Source organism: Bison bison, unplaced genomic scaffold (assembly GCF_000754665.1).
Source record: "Bison bison bison isolate TAMUID 2011002044 unplaced genomic scaffold, Bison_UMD1.0 scf7180017864498, whole genome shotgun sequence".
Lineage (NCBI taxonomy): Eukaryota > Metazoa > Chordata > Mammalia > Artiodactyla > Bovidae > Bison > Bison bison.
Genome location: NW_011495057.1, coordinates 3254075 through 3270825, shown reverse-complemented (window position 1 = coordinate 3270825; position 16751 = coordinate 3254075). Strand labels below are relative to the sequence as shown.

At 41.8% G+C, this 16751-nt stretch overlaps 1 protein-coding gene across 1 annotated transcript in view; it reads right to left on the bottom strand.

Annotated features, from left to right (window-relative positions):
- The window catches only part of LOC104980339 (laminin subunit alpha-3-like), a 148476-nt gene that overhangs the window by 54656 nt on the left and 77069 nt on the right, over nt 1-16751 (bottom strand). Inside the window, exons 10-13 of the mRNA XM_010828989.1 lie at nt 13597-13715; nt 9707-9797; nt 7281-7412; nt 6242-6307 (exon numbers count right to left, since the gene is read on the bottom strand). Of these exons, the coding sequence (XP_010827291.1) occupies nt 6242-6307; nt 7281-7412; nt 9707-9797; nt 13597-13715 (408 nt within the window). The remainder of the gene's footprint in view (nt 1-6241; nt 6308-7280; nt 7413-9706; nt 9798-13596; nt 13716-16751) is intronic.

Here is a 16751-nt window from a genome sequence, read left to right as displayed (position 1 = left end):
CCGGGGGGGCCCTCCAAGCAAGTGCGGCAGAGGGCCTCCCCCGCCAAGCCACATGATCGCAAGAAATAAGTCATGTTGTTTTTAGCCACTAAATTTAGAGGCTAAATAGATAGTGAAAGGCAGCAATAGATGAAGGAAAAACCTACCAGACTAAACACTTAGGGAGAGCTCACCTCAGGACACCTGCTGCCACGTACAGGATGTTTTAATCAAGAAGCATTTCTCAGAAAGACAGGGCTCTTGCTTGACTTTGTTATAGATAGATAGATAATGAGGTCAAGCAAGAGTCCTGTTAAGATAAGCATTTTATAGGTGAGAAAAAAGAGGCTCAGAAAGGTTACTTAACTTGCCCGAGGTCACACAGCCAGAAACGCTGAGTAGGAATGCGAATCCTGGTCAGCCTGGTTTTAAAGCCCCATGCCCTTTATATGATGTGAAGGATACAAGCTGAGAACTGATTTTAAAAGCTGTGTTCAAGGTATGTTCTAGATTAGTATACATATCCAAATCATTCTTGTATTTAAAGTATCTACATTTCTATCAAGAACATTAACATCTACACCTGCAACATGGTCCCTCGAGGCAGTCCCTAAGGTTGATCAAAGATTTGACTGGGTCACTCCTACTTCTCAAGGAAGAGAAGCCTTGTGCACTTTGGAAAGATTTTCTACAAGGGTTAAAAATAGTAGATAATCTGAAGAGCTAGCTAAATCCCACTCCTTCCCTTTGCCCTTTTTCATGTAAAAGCTTGGTAACAGAGTTGTAGAATTATTATTATTATTATTATTTACAATAATGAATAAAAAAAGATCTGGGTAAATCAGAACAATTCTACAGTCTTTGTATAATCTCTAACTTGCTCATACTTCAATCGAACAGTCACCTAACTTGACAAAAGAGGCACTAAATGTGTCCAAGGGTATAATTCATCACAAGAGAAGCCTTGGAACTCAGGCTGGCATGAGCACCACCCTGTCTGTCCATCACAGCTGCCACACGAGGCCCCAGTGCCACAGCCCCAGAGGCTGAGACCACCACAGTGAAATGCAGAGGTTTACTGTCAACTACAGTCTTGGTGATAAACCAGGCATTGGAATTCAGTAAGAAACTTGAACTTGACATTGGCATTGAAGTCCAAGGAATCTAGATTTACTACCATCTGTAAACAGAAAAAAAGCATTGAGTACCTATGCATTGCTAAATTTCTGTTTCTGAAATTTACTTTTTAACTTAGGTGTGCTTTTTGTAGTGCAGTGGTTATCATGTTCTCCTGACACCTTTTAAGATTTCTGGCAAATACTCCCACACGGTGCAGGAACCAGAGATTTCTGAGGCCCCTCGCTTCTCCTCCACCCTCACCTCCCACCTCCTCATCAGGTCGTCGTGCCTGTATCTTAGGCAGGTAGGAAGGTAGCTGGAATCCTCCCCTCCTTCCAGAGTTCCAGAGCCTTCCAGAGCCCATGCAGCTCTTTTGCATAAACTAAAAAAAGGTGTCTCAAGATGCTTTCCTATCACTTGCTATAACATCATCACCATAACATCTTATGGAAAACTCCAAATGATGTTTAGGCCACCTCAATATATACAAATCTGTATGTTCTCAAGGCTTTCTCCTGGTCCCAGGAAGCCCTTCTAGAACTCTATCTTTTTCTTTCCTTCTTTCCTTCCTCCATTCTTCTTCCCATCCTTCCCATGTACCTTCCTATTTTCCTTCCCTCCCTTTTGTAAGAAGCTATAAGGATGACCCTCGGGTCTGTTCCTATTGTTCCGTGTTCTTGCCTGGTGGCTTAGATGGTAAAGAATCTGCCTGCAATGTAGGAGATGCAGGCTCAATCCTTGGGTCGGGAAGATCCCCTAGAGAAGGAAATGGCAACCTACTCAGTGTTCTTGCCTGGGAAACCCCATAGACAGAGTAGCCTGGCGGGCTGCAGTCCATGGGGTTGTAGGAGTCGGACATGACTCAGCGACAAAACCACCACCACCTTGCCAGGTCATAGGATTAACTCCTGCTGTTGTAACTGTTTGCCGGTGTGTCTCCTACAGGCCTGGGGGCTTCCAGGGAGCAGGGACTGTGAACTAGCAGCTGCCTCAGCCATGCCTGGTACCGAGGAGGCACTTAATAAGAGTCCAATGAATGGAGAATATGCTAAATATTCAAGACTCCAGTTCTCTTTGATAAACACCATTCCTTAAATTCTGTTTTACTGGCATCTACAGAGAGCCGCCAAACTAAGATCAGAATTCACCTGTCTCTCTCTAAGCCGTATCTGGCCTGTCTCCATGCCAACAGTGGCTGCCCCACCCTGCCAGGCAGGTTAAAATGCCCAGCCTGGGGAGGGACAGAGCGCAAAGGCATGCCCCAGCAGGCTGTCACCCCCAACTCTCAGAGTTCTCTTCATTAGCACAGACCCGCCCACACTGACTCACAAGTTGGCAAGGGCAAGTAGCTCCTCTGGAGAAGGAAATGGCAACTCACTCCAGTGTTCTTGCCTGGAGAATCCCATGGACAGAGGAGCCTGGCAGGCTACAGTCCATGGGGTCGCAAAGAGTCGGACACAACTTGGCAACTAAACAACAATCACAACTAGCTCCTTACAAAGTGATCAGGGGAATCAAAACCTTTTCACGGGGTCAAGGAAGCTCTAGGCAGACATGTCCTCCAACCAAATGGGCTGCTCTACAAACCCATCCCAAGATGGCATCACTCTCCTAAAGTAAGCACTTAGAGTCTTTCTGCAGCTGCTGATTTTGCTCTTTACCACTCTTCATTTGAACTTGGAGGAATAAAAGAGTACCCAGAAGCCAGTGTCCCTCTAGAGTGAATGTTTCGTGTATCCTTTCATTTTCAAAAAGAGCCCTTGAAGATGTGTCTACTAAACGTGAACTTTCTAAAAATAAATGCCAAGTGGTTATAAATGATCACTTGGACCCAGAAAATCCCAATAATATCCAGGGTCGCGTAAAGCTAAAAACATTCTGGCCTGCAAAACGGTTCTGTCGTTTCACTTCAAGTCTCCTTTGTTTCAAGTGTCTGGAACTGAGCCTATGGAATTTCTAGAACAGGACTTCTCGATCTGGGCTGCACACTGGAATCTCCTAGGAAAACATCATTGCCTGGGTGTGGAATCCCAAACTCGAAAGATGCTGATAGAGCCCCAAGATCTGTAAACTAAGGCCTGAGGGCCAGATCCTTTTGTTTTAGTAAACAAAGTTCTACTGGGACACAGCCAAGCTCATTCATTAGTGTATTGTCTATTCTTTTCATGTTACAACAGCAGAGTTGAGTACACGCAACTTTGCCACAAAGCTGAAAATATTTACTATATCTTTACAGGAAAGTCTGCCAACCATGAAATACAAATTTCTTCTAACCAGAGCAGTGGTTCTTAACAAGAGACATACACCAGAATCATCTAGAAAATACGTTCAAAATACCAGCCTGAACTTCACCCCTGGAAATCTTCCCAGGTGGCACTAGTGAAACCCGCCTGCCAATGCAGGAGACATAAGAGAAGCTGGTTCGATCCCTGGGTCAGGAAGATCCCCTGGAGGAGGGCATGGCAACCCACTCCAGTATTCTTACCTGGAGAATCCCATGGACAGAGGGGCCTGGTGGGTTACGGTCCACGGGGTCACAAAGAGTCGGAAAGGACTGAAATGACTTAGCACGCATGCAAGAGACAGGCCAGAATCATCTAGAAAATCTGTTCAAAACACCAGGCTGAACTTCACCCTGGAAATCTAGATTTAAGATCTGAGGGTGAAACACAGGCATTTAGATTTTGTAACAGCAGGTTCTTAAACACAGCTCTAAGAAACACTGAGAAGACATTAAAGCATCAATAGGCCTCAATGAACTAAAATCCTCAGGGATGGGGGAGACCTGGTATCATCCAGTATTGTATATCTCCTGGCAGCTGAGATGTTCGTGCTCCTAAGGTTCATTGCCAGAGGTCAGGCCCCAAACTGGGTGTTTTTAAAGTGCATTAGTAGAAAATCAAATTGAACGGGATCTCTCTGCTTTCAAATTCCCAAATAAATCTAACTGCACTAAGTGGAATTTCTTTTCCTCAAGACTGTGTTCTGAGGCTTCCCCAATATTTTGTAACAGAAGAACTTTCCTTCAAATTCAATTAAATTTCCTTCCATAACTCACCACAGGCCTATCTGGGGAGAAAAGGAAACAGAATAACAAAGGGGTTACTGGAAACAGACCAGAAACAGAGTATCTAAAACATGCTTGTGGAAGGAGACCAGAGATGTGTATGGTAATCCAGGCTCAAAAGGTGAGCCCCATTCTAATCAAACGGAAAACATTTAAGGAAACACTTGCTGTAATGACTATGGGTAGAATACCATGCCGTGGGGATCAGAAGCTAAGTCAAGCACAGGTACTGTCCCCAAGTGACCAAGTGTGTGCACGCATGTGTGCTCAGTTGCTTCAGTTGTGTCTGACTCTTTGCAACCCCATGGACTGTAGCCCGCCAGGATCCTCTGTCCATGGGATTTCCCAGGCAAGAATATTGGAGTGGGTTGCCATTTCTTCCTCCAGGGGATCTTCCTGACCCAGAGATTGAACCCACATCTCCTGTGTCTTCTGTATTGCAGATGGATTCAGTTCAGTTCAGTCGCTCAGTTGTGTCCAACTCTTTGCGACCCCATGAATCGCAGCACGTCAGGCCTCCCTGTCCATCACCAACTCCCGGAGTTCACCCAAACTCATGTCCGTCGAGTCGGTGATGCCATCCAGCCATCTCATCCTCTGTCGTCCCCTTCTCCTCCTGCCCCCAATCCCTCCCAGAATCAGTCTTTTCCAATGAGTCAACTTTTTGCATGAGGTGGCCAAAGTACTGTAGTTTCAGCTTTAGCATCATTCCTTCCAAAGAACACCCAGGACTGATCTCCTTTAGAATGGACTGGTTAGAACTTCTTGCAGTCCAAGGGACTCTCAAGAGTCTTCTCCAACACCACAGTTCAAAAGCATCAATTCTTTGGTGCTCAGCTTTCTTCACAGTCCAACTCTCACATCCATACATGACCACTTGACTAGATGGACCTTTGTTGGCAAAGTAAGCAGATGGATTACTTCTCTTTAGATAAATCAGTACCTTTTTGTGATCCTTTTAATGAGATTAAATGAACAGAAATCTGGCCAACCTTTATCATAGGGAGTCAGTAACTTCAAATATCCCCAAAGTAACCTTGAATCTGTGAGATCCATCACCTGCGTTTGGAAATTCTTAACTGAAGTATTTTACACCAATAATATGAGACACAGCCTGAAGGATGCGTAAGTTCCCCATTGTGAATGATTCCCATTTAAAAGGAGCACCTCGTACAAGACACAACCCTGCATATTAATCATCTAACACGTTTGTGATTTTGCTTGTTTATATGTTAAATATGTTACTTTATGAGTTGCCCACACCCTACCCCCAACTAAAATATAAGTTGTATAAGCTGTAGGACAGCTGGGAAATTTATTTCACTGCTAAGTCCCCTGCAGCCAGAACAGTGTCAGACACACAGTAGGTGCTCACCAAACACCTGCAGAATCAGGGATTACGTAGGCAGAGCACCTCTCCATCCCAAAGCCTGCTTCCGCACACCAGGCCACTCTCTTCCCTGAGCACTTTTCTGGCTGCAGCAGCTCCTTGGCCCCCCTGCAGGCCAGGTCTGGAGAGTTAATGCCCCAGAGGCAGCCCTCCCCACCCAGCAGGTGACTGAAGTTCTCCATTCAGCTGGGGGAATGCTGAGCAAGTTCTCTGCTGTCTCCCAGAGCTGCCAAGAGGGCTACAGCTCCAGGAACTACCGCAGGACCAAGCTTGCTAAGGCAACTTCAAAAAGGCCCCCTTCAGTCTCAGACTCACTCCCTTACTGATGCTTCTTGGGGTGACTTCCCAAACGAACTGCTTGCATTCAGTCCCTTTCTCAAAGTCCCTTCATGGAGAATCAAGACAGACGGCAGGCAGCTGACTGTCACTGAAGTTTTCTGAGCAAACTGGAGACAGACAATCCAAATGGCTTAGTCCCCTTCATCAGGCAGTGCCTTTGCAAAGCACAGACAGGATTAGAGGTTGAAGGGGCAGGGGGGTGAAGAGTCCAAATGCAACACACCCACATGGCACCACCAAGCTCCCGTAAGAATGATTTGAACTTGGACATAGCCATGTGTGTAGAAGAAGGAAAGGAATATAGAGAACATTTTTACTGAAGTTAAACCAAGTGAGAAATTACTTGCCTTTTATTATATCTCCAGCTACTGGATCCTCTGGACTTGGAGTAGAAATAGGAAGGATGGGAATTCCTAGAAAAATAGTTTATTGAAAAATACAGAGAAAAATTAAGGACACAGCATAGTAAAACAGTAAATGCAGTAACTAGGAAGATGCCCACTCCAATGTAGTGAAAGCAGTGTGTGAAAACCAACTGGGGGGGAAAAAAAAAAAAGGAAATATTGCTACACTTAAAAATGTAGCATCTAGAACCAGGAAGGTCAGACATGAGTGTGATGTGCATACTAATGAACAGAAATGGATATTCTGTGCTCACAATGGCTAAGTCCCAGTCAACTAGGGCTGAACTGGACTTCTTTACTATCTTTTTAAAAACTTAATTAACTAACTTTGGCTGCAATGGGTTTTCATTGCTGTGCATGGGTTTCTCATTGCAGTGGCTTCTCTTGTTGCAAAGCACGGGCTCTAGGCTTGTGGGCTTCGTAGTTGTGTTGCACGGGCCGAGCTGCCCCAAGGCACGTGGAATCTTCCTGGAGCAGGAATCGAACCTGTGTCCTCTGCACTAGCAGATGGATTCTTAACCACTGGGCCACCAGAGAAGTCCCTTTAGTATCTTTTTTTGTTCTTTAATGTAAAATTGAGACTAGTTTTAAAAAAATGCTTCCTTACAAGTTTTTACTCTAAAACTTTGCTTATGAAAATACAATTTCTGCTCAGCTTCTCTCCAATAATTAAGGATTCTAAATTGACTAAGTCCTGATTCAGTGTTACTATGTTTGGGCTTAAAAGTCAGCTCCTTTAACTCTAAGATGGTTATATAATTTGTCCTCCAAAATGGGACACTCGACAGTGGAAGTGGATCCTCATTGAACAGTGACCCTGAAACTAGTGAACGTAGTTTTGGCCAACCCAATACAGCCTTCCTGGCCCTATTTCTGTCCCCCTCTCTTTCCCCGCCCCACCTGCCATGCCCTCAGGGGTCGATGCACAAAGCCCAGGTAAGCGCCAAGAAGCCAGGCCTCCCCTTCTACCACCAGGACTTACTGGAGCAAACTGGGAAATGATAGTAGCCGGCCGCACACTCCTCACAGTGGTCTCCGCGGAAGTTGGGCCTGCAGGTGCAGCGGCCGGAGCCCTGCTCACAGTCCTCCGCATGCTCCGGGTGGCAGCTGCAGGCTAAGAGAAACCCCAGTTTTAGAGGGTCCGTCCTTCATTGCACCTCTTAAGGCCAATATTTCCTAATGTCCTTATTACTGGGTTGGTTGAAAAGGTCATTTGGGTATTTTCATGAGGTGCTACGAAAAAACCCAAACTAACTTTTCGGCCAATCCAGTCCTTCATCACTGATCCACGTGTGTTCCTGAAAGGCCATTGCTTTCCACTTCATACCTGGTGGATGGTTTGCAGTGACCCAACCCCGTGGCCCTCAGAAATAGGCTTTAATGAGCAGTTACACTTGGAAGGCCTCCAGGATGTGGTTTATGATGTGAGCACCACCCAGCCACCATGCAAGAGGCAAAAGGCACTGTCCCCCCATTGGAGGGGCTGGGTGGGCAGAGCCTCTCCTGGCTATGAGCCAGGTGCCAATGTCCAGAGTGCTCCTCGTTACACAGCTGTATTGTGGACATGAGTGTGAGATGCCTAGACACTGATATATAATCCGTGGACAGCACAGCAAGATCATGTCCATAATCCAAATGTTAGAATCAAATGATAAGACTTACTGAAGGCAGTTTTTCTGACCTACATGATGGTCAGGTTTGCACTCCAGAGGGACAGACTTGGGCTGTAAAATGCTTGGTAACGCCCTCACTTCCCCTGACCTGGCCAAAGTCCTCACCTTGGGCAACGAAAATACCGTCACAGCTCAGCTGAGTCCCTGTGCAGTGAGGACCCAGGAGGCTGCAGAAGTCATGAGCACCAAGCATCCCCCAAGCCTGGCCTCTCCTGAGGTCCTTTGTTTAATTTGTTATTATTCATGTGTCCAGTGGATTCTTAATGCTATGCCTCTAATACCTCCAGGAGACCATCTCAGCGACAAAGAAAGAAACTAGAGAAGTGATGGAAAACTGAGGTTCCTAATAAGGCAAGACTATATTCACAATGTCCCGTTTTCCTTAGCCAAGGCCTCTTTTTTGTGAACACAAGAAAAATGATGGGCATACTTCATGGGATGATGTGGAAGATCGAGGGAAAACAGAGACCCACTTTTAACAACGATGATGCCCTCAAACCTTAGTGATACAATGAATGAATCTGGGGGGAAGGTGGGCACGGAAGTCAACTTCAGGAATGGAGTTGTTTTCTAACTGCAATAGCCAGAGAACATAAAGGAGTAAAATAACTTTCACATGCTGAATAAAGTCCATAATCTGCTCTATGGCTGATGATTGCACAGGAGGAAAAAGTGGTGTTTTTCTGCACAATGGAAGCGGTAGGTTACAGCGGCACTGACAGATATGAGCAATATCCTAGCCTACTAGTTAGTGGTTCTGTCACCTGGGCCAAAATACTCAACTACTAAGACCCTTCGATTTCTCTACATCTAAAAAGGAGACTAATAATACATTAACTTTGTTGTGAGAAAAGAAATTTGTGAAATTATTCAGGCATTGCCTTGTATATAGCAAGGGCTCAATGACTCATAACTATTTTGAATATTATGACTATTCGTAAATCCTTATGAAATCATTGCTATGTGTCTTATGCTAATTCTGATGAAATCTGAAATTACTGGAGATCACAGAAACATGCCAAAACAACAGAAAACATTTGTTGCAGGCCTAGTATGGGACAGGCCCAAGTCTCAGTATTCTCCCAGGTAGTTTTTTTGGTGTGTTTCTTTTCAAAAAGAAATTATTTTATTCTTACTATTGTTATTTAATTTATTTTGTGTGCGTGTGGCCATGCTACGGGGCATGCAGGATCATAGTTCCCTGACCAGGGATCAAATCCATGATCCCTGCACTGGAAGCATAGTCTCAATCGCTAGACTGCCATTGGTTTTGATGACAATTCACTTAATCTTAGAAACTAGATTATCATTTCCATTTATATAGAAGAAATCTGATTCTCAGAGAGACATGTAACTGAGGTCACACAGTAAGGAGTAGAACCAATAACATGAAGAGAGAGAGAAAACAAAAGGAATTATTAGCCAATCGTAATTTAGCCCAATGAGCTCCCTGAAGTCTAGTTCAGTTCAGTTCAGTTCAGTTGCTCAGTCGTGTCCAACTCTTTGTGACCCCATGAATCACAGCACGCCAGGCCTCCCTGTCCATCACCAACTCCTGGAGTTCACCCAGACTCACGTCCATCGAGTCAGTGATGCCATCCAGCCATCTCATCCTCTGTCGTCCTCTTCTCCTCCTGCCCCCAATCCCTCCCAGCATCAGAGTCTTTTACAATAAGTCAACTCTTCGCATGAGGTGGCCAAAGTCTAAGACACACCAAATTGGAATGAAACTTACGAATGCAGCCATCGGGGGCATGGACCGGAATGCCATAAGGGCGGTAATAGCCCTTAGCACACTTCTCACAGTTTACACCGGCTGTGTTATGCTAGAAAGAAACAAAAGGAACTTAGAGGGAAGGATACAGGAGAAGCCCTTATTTTGTGCTATTCATCCTGAGAAATAATTCTGTCATACATAACTGTAATGTTAAAATCACTGAAGAAAAAAAAAAGCACAGATCTTGACCTTGAGTCTCCAAGATTTATCATAGGACACTGGCTTGAACTTGGCTCTGGAATTTTTTCCCATTGGAAGAGGAAATGAGACCACGAACTGAACAGGCCAAGTTTTCCTCGCTACCTCTTACTGAAGCACCTGATATCTGAGTGAGCAAAAACTCCAGAGGGCCACTCTTCCAAGCTTCATTTGACAGTGATGAATGGATAATAGATCACCTTTAGGTTTAACCCTGGGAATAAAGGGCCATGTGTGTATTTTTATCTTCTTCAGTTTTGAAAGAAACTGCACCTACAACTCCTCTCGTCATTTCAAAATTTTATCTTTGCTTTACTCTAAAACCATTTCCCAAACATTTCTGCTATGAGAATGGAAAATGTAGGCATGTGTCTCACACACAGAGCTCATTTTAAAATACAATACAAGGCAGCCTTTTATATTTCACAGCTAATCCTTGTAATTGCCAGAAAATCAAATTACCCAACATGCACCATCAATTTCCAAGAACTATAAAGGATGGATCTAGCTCAATTCTGCCCCCCTCTCCCAATTTGGAAACAATCAGAAGGACAATATTCTTTCATTAATGAAAGGAAAGGCAATAGGAAATTAAAAAAAAAAAAAAACAAATATAACACTGATTCAAAAGGAGTCTGCATAGAACACAGAGAAAACAAGGACCCTTTCTGGATCCTCTCCCCTTTAACATGATTTTATTAATTACAGACTTTTATTTACTACCACTTCTTGTCCTGTGGGCTAAAATCTGAATTCACTTTAACACTGAGGTCAAAACCACATTGGCCACGTCTTTGACTTCATTTACATGCATAAACATCTTGGACAAACAGGAAACAGCTGTGGTCCACCCTCTCTTCCAGCAAATGCCAATGACCCCTCAACTCCATTATTGGCCACTATGGCTTCTGACAGAGCACATCAGGTTGAACTTGGGTCCCAGTTTTTTTCTGATGACTGATGACGCTAAGCCCTTTGTATGCTTATTGGCCACTCATATACCCAGTTTTATGAAGTGTTTATTGTATGCTTGTTGACCATTCATACATCCACTTTATGTGAAGTGGTTATTCAAACCATTTGCAATTGTATTAGGTTATTTGTCTTTTTATTACTTTTTATTACTGAGTTGTGGGAGTTCTTTATCCTGGATACCAACCAATCGTCAGATTGATGTTTTGGGAATATTTTCTCCCCATTCATGGCTTGCCTATTCATTTTCTGCAGTGCCTTTTGTGAGCAGAAGTTTTTCATTTTGATGAAGTCTAATTTGTCTATTTTTCATAGTTATTGTTTTCGGTGACCTAAGGAAACTTTGCTCATCCTCTGAATCATAAGGATTATCTCCTATATTTTTCTCTAAAGCTTAAAGTTTTAACTTTATTTTGGGTCTGATCCACATCAATTTAGTTTTTTATGTATGTTTGAGATGAATGGTCAAAGTTAACTTTTCCCCATATAAAATTCAGTTACTCCAGAACCATTTGTTGAAAGGACTTTTCTCTCTCCACCTCCTGCCATTAGATTGCCTCGGTACTTTTATCAAAAATAAAATGTCCACTGTGGACATAAAATGATCCAAGTCTGGGTCTGCTTCTGTGCTTCCTGTTGTGCAATGCTGAACTGTTCTTCCAGCCTTATGTCAATAGCAGTGTTTCGATTACTGTAGCTCTACAGTTAATCTTGAAGTATGATAAGTTCTTCAATTTTATTTCGTTTCTTCAAGACAACTTTGAATATGCTAGGTCATTTATATAACCATATAAATTTTAATCCACATGTCAACGTCTTTATAAAAAATAAAAAAGAACTTCCATTATCTCTGTACAGCAATTTGGGGAAAACTGACATCTTAATACTACTGAGTCTTCTAATCCATAAATACGTTACATTTTTCTATTTTATTTAGTTTTTTCTAGATATCTCTCAGCAAAGCTTTTTAGCTTTAACAGAGAGGTCTTACATGTCTTTCGCTAAATTTGTTCCTAAGCATTTTATGTTTTATATACTATTTTTCATCAAATTTTAACTTCATTTTCCTAGTGTTTGCTACTAGTATATATAAATACAACTAGTTTTTCTATATTATCATTGTACCCTACAATATTACTGAATTCGCTTATTAGTTCTGGTAATTGTCTTGTATATTCCTTAGGCCTTTTTACATAAACAATAATGTCATCTCCAAACAGAAACAGTTCTACTAGTTCTACTTCTTCCTTTCTGACCTTAATACTTTTTTTCCCCTTGTCTTATGCAATGGTTGGGTCCTCCAGGACACTGTAACAAGAATCCTTTCTTGTTCCCAATCTTTAGAAGGAAAGAGTTCAGTACTTCATCACTAACATGACGTCCATTATAGGGTTTTCATAAATATCCTTCATCAAAGTTCAGTCCAGTGTACCTGCAGCTTTTATGTGCACGCAAATCACCTGAAGGTCCTGTGATACATAGCTTTAACAAGATCCTGGGGTCTTTCACTTAGTCACAAAACCTAATGATTCATAACAAACCTATGGTGCATATTGACTTGTATTTAATTAACTGTGATGACAGATGATATAAAATGTGTGGAGAGGGAGACATGCAGAGAGTGGTGGGTCTCTCTGAGGGTGTGTATCCCTGGTTCCATACAAATAGGCGCCTCATGTACAATGCCTCTTTAATGGCAACATTAACAAAATATCATTCTAAAAGCAAACAAGACAGAATGTAGACTAAATTCATGAACATTTTACACAATTTTTAATGAATATCTTGAGGCAGATATACATATACCCTCCTCTGCTATATACACCTCTTAGCTAAATTCCAGTGAACCCAATCATTCTACAGAAGGGATGAAGAATCAGTTCTTCTTTGGTTTCAATGTCAATGGCAGACATCATTGACTGATCGTGACATACTTCCTCTAGACTCAGAATTCATTTGAAAATGGGATTTAAAGTCAACATGGAAACTATATGAATTTATCCTATCTTAAAGCCTTTCTACTATAACATGGATAGCAGTCAAGATGAGAGGAATTCTCCCCTCCAATCAGGCAAAGACCCAAAAATCTAATCAACAGAGTTTGGGCAAATATACCTCAGTCCATTTTCCCTACAATCTCTAAATTACATCCAGCTAAGCAGGCTTTCTATGTACAAAAGTGGAGAAGGGTGTCAGAAAATCCTTTCAATTGCATATTACTTTCTTCACATCATTTTATTTATTTTTATTTTTAAAATTTCTTATAAATGTCCTTAAAAATATTTTTATATATTATTTATTTATTTATTTTTGGCTATGCTGGGTCTCTGTTGCTGCATGGGCTTTTTTCTAGTTGCAGTAAGCCAGAGCTACACTCTCGTTGTGGTGTGCAGGCTTCTCACTGCAGGGGCTTCTCTTGTGGAGTATGGACTCTAGGGCACACGAGCATCAGTAGTTGCAACTCCCAGGCTCTCCAGCACAGGCTCTACAGTTGTGGTACACAGGCTTAACTGCTCTGTGGCATATGCATTATCTTTCCGGACTAGGGATCAAACCCATGTCTCCTGCACTGGCAGGCGGATTCTTTACCACTGAGCCACCAGGGAAGCTGGTGATATTGTTTTAGAGTAGGGCTTCCTGAATGTTCATTTCCTAGGCTGACTTAAATAGTGCCTTACCTGACAGTTAATGCAGACCCCTCCACCTTCATAGAGGCCTTGGATATTCAAGCTTGCCTGCTGCCTCTCAACATCCGGATCATAGTAACAGTCGGTGGAGTGTCCATGGCAGTTGCATGCTGAGGAAAGAGCATTCTAAGTTAGTACTGCATCGTGACTATGAGACCCTCAGTAAATCCCTGCACCCCCTACCCCTAGAGGATTACTGCTCACTGAACTACAAGAAAGTCCATTCTGGAACACCATGGATACCCTCAGTGGAAAATTCTAGAGACTTTTACACAAAGATCAGCCTACAACCATATGCAATTTATACCTTCTTTTGTTTGATATTAATTGGGAGAAAGTTTCTCTTTTCAAAAAAATAAGATATGTAATTACAACAAATTAAGATAAATCAACATGCCAAGGAGATCAAACCAGTCAATCCTAAAGGAAATCAACCCTGAATATTCATTGGAAGGACTGGTGCTGAAGCTGAAGCTCCAATACTCTGGCTACCTGATGCAAAGAGCCGACTCACTGGAAAAGACCCTGATGCTGGGAAAGATCGAAGGCAGGAGGAGAAGGGGATGACAGAGGAGATGGTTGGATGGCATTACCGACTCAATGACACGAGTTTGAGCAAACTCTGGGAGACAGTGAAGGACAGGGAAGCCTGGCATGCTGCAGCTCATGGGGTCACAAAGGCTGAACACCAACAACAACCTGCCAATTAAGCTGCACAAAGTGAATATTACTACTGCTCCTACTGCCAAGAATAACTGAGTTCCTGGTACACTACGGAAAGCATTACATGCATTACCTTATTTTATATGCATAATAACTTTCTAGGGGAGGTATGATGATGTCCATAGCCCAGATGGGGACGCTGAGGCTTAGAGAGGTTAAGGGAAGTGTTCACTCACAGAGTTCACAAGTCAGACAAGCAGAATCCTGACTTGTCTTTCTGTGACTCCAAAACCTATTCTCTCAGTCAACATTCTAAGCCTTTCATCTCAGCTTTATCTGTAATAGTGATCAAATGGAAGTAATCTTGACATCTAACCATAGGGAAATGGCTAAGCAAACAACAGTATATTTGCTTGACTGAGTTCTATGAAGTCAAGCACTGCTCAGGTTTTGTTTGTAATAGAGCATGGTGCCCTGCACACAGTAAGGACTCAACAAAACAAACACTTTTTAGATACACTTGAATCAAGAATGACTATACCATGAGCCATCAAAAAGGATGTCAAAGAGTTTTTAATGATACAGGAAAATATTTTTAAATACTAAGTGAAAAAGATCCAGATATCCAAAAAAATAATAAAGCTGAGAATACCAAGTATTGGCAACCAAGTATTGGCAGGGATGTGGGGATAGAAGTACCTCTAAAAAAAAAAAAAATCCAGATATAAAATTATATAAAATAATATACTCTTGAGCATTTAATGTATGAAAAAACACTAGAATACCTGACAAAATATTAATAGTGGATCTCTTAGGGTAATAAAAGTATTAATGATTTTACTTTAAGAAATAATTTCCAAATTATTTACAATTAACATATGATACTTATAAAATTAGAAAACAGAGTTTAAACCCATTTAGGATTTTCATCATTGCCAAGATGAAAAAGATTTAACACAAGTAAAATTCTTCTTGTTTCTTAGGTAGAATCCATATTCACTACATTCTACCTAGATCAAATTTTCTATCTTTCCAGGAATTTGTATATTTTAATCAAGTTCTCAGATAAATCTATTAGGGAAGAAGATTGAGTTAGAATTCCAAATTAACCTGTTTTTTTAAGTCTCTATTGAATATGTTACAGCACTGCTTCTGTTTTATGTTTTGGTTTTTTTGGCCCTGAGGAATGCAGATCTTAGCTCCCCAACCAGGAATCCAACTCACAGCCCCCTGCATTGGAAGGTGAAATTTTAACCACTGGACCATCAGGCAAGTCCCCAGTTAATCCTGTTTTTAAGAGCTTGAACATTTTCTTATTTTCATTTCCTCAGTGGTGCCATGATTTTTTTAGGCATTTCTATTTACTACATCAGTTATTTCTTCAGAAGTCTTTATTTTGAATTGCAGTAACTCACATGGAGTTTAGACAGCATCTAACAAATATCTTACTAGATCTGATTTCCACATGCAGCCTGTAATTTTTAACCATTTTGGCAAAAAAAGTGTAAGAAAGTTAAAAACTTATGAAAGGAAATTATTTAAAAGTCATCACACATGTTGGAATAAGCATGTGACCAAGGAGTTCCATCAGTCTGGAAAACAAATCGTATGACCAATGTTGGAGTTTATGTGATAACATTTACTCAATCAAACTATTTTAAACCAGCATCTGAAAGTGTTGGAAGAAACAACCCCTGATTATTACTTTTCCCTCTTTTTGGCCCTATTATCTAGGGATAAGAAGTAGGGGATTCAATGAAAAGGAACCCATTAGCTTGACTATCAAGTGAGAATGGCCATCTAGGTAACACCCCGGACCTAGAGATCACCTGAGCATTCACCCAGACAGCATCCATACCTTCCAACAAGGCTAGGATCTCTCAAAGCTCGCTTGGAACTTCTCACCAGAAATGCATTCTAAGTAATTCTGCTAGTTACAGAAATCACAGTCTTATTTCTTAACAGTTATAAGAATTTTTTGGCCAAAATGCTTTCTTACCCAAACAAACAACAACAAAAAAGTGAAAATGTCAGTCACTCAGTCATGTCCAACTCTTTGAGAGCCCATGGACTATAGCCCACCAGGCTCCTCTGTCCATGGAATTCTCCAGGCAAGAATACTGGATTGGGTTCCCATTTCCTTCTCCAGGGGATCTTCCTGAATCAGGGATCAAACCTGGGTCTCCTGCATTGCAGGCAGATTCTTTACTGTCTGAGCCACCATGGAAGCCCAACAAACCTGGATCCAAGCACCTTTTGGTCATTTCATAAAAGCAAATTCATCTGCAAATGCTAAGAATATTCAGGAAAAAATAAGCCACAATCTCCAAAGTCAATAACGACAAGTTAAAAAACGTTTCTAGCAAATGGAATAAATATGTCAATTTCTAAGAAGATGGGTTTAAAAGAAAATCTTTAGTTGGCTGTCATAGGGCTTGTTTGCTAAAATAACACTTTTTTTTTTTTTTTTGGTTTATATTTAT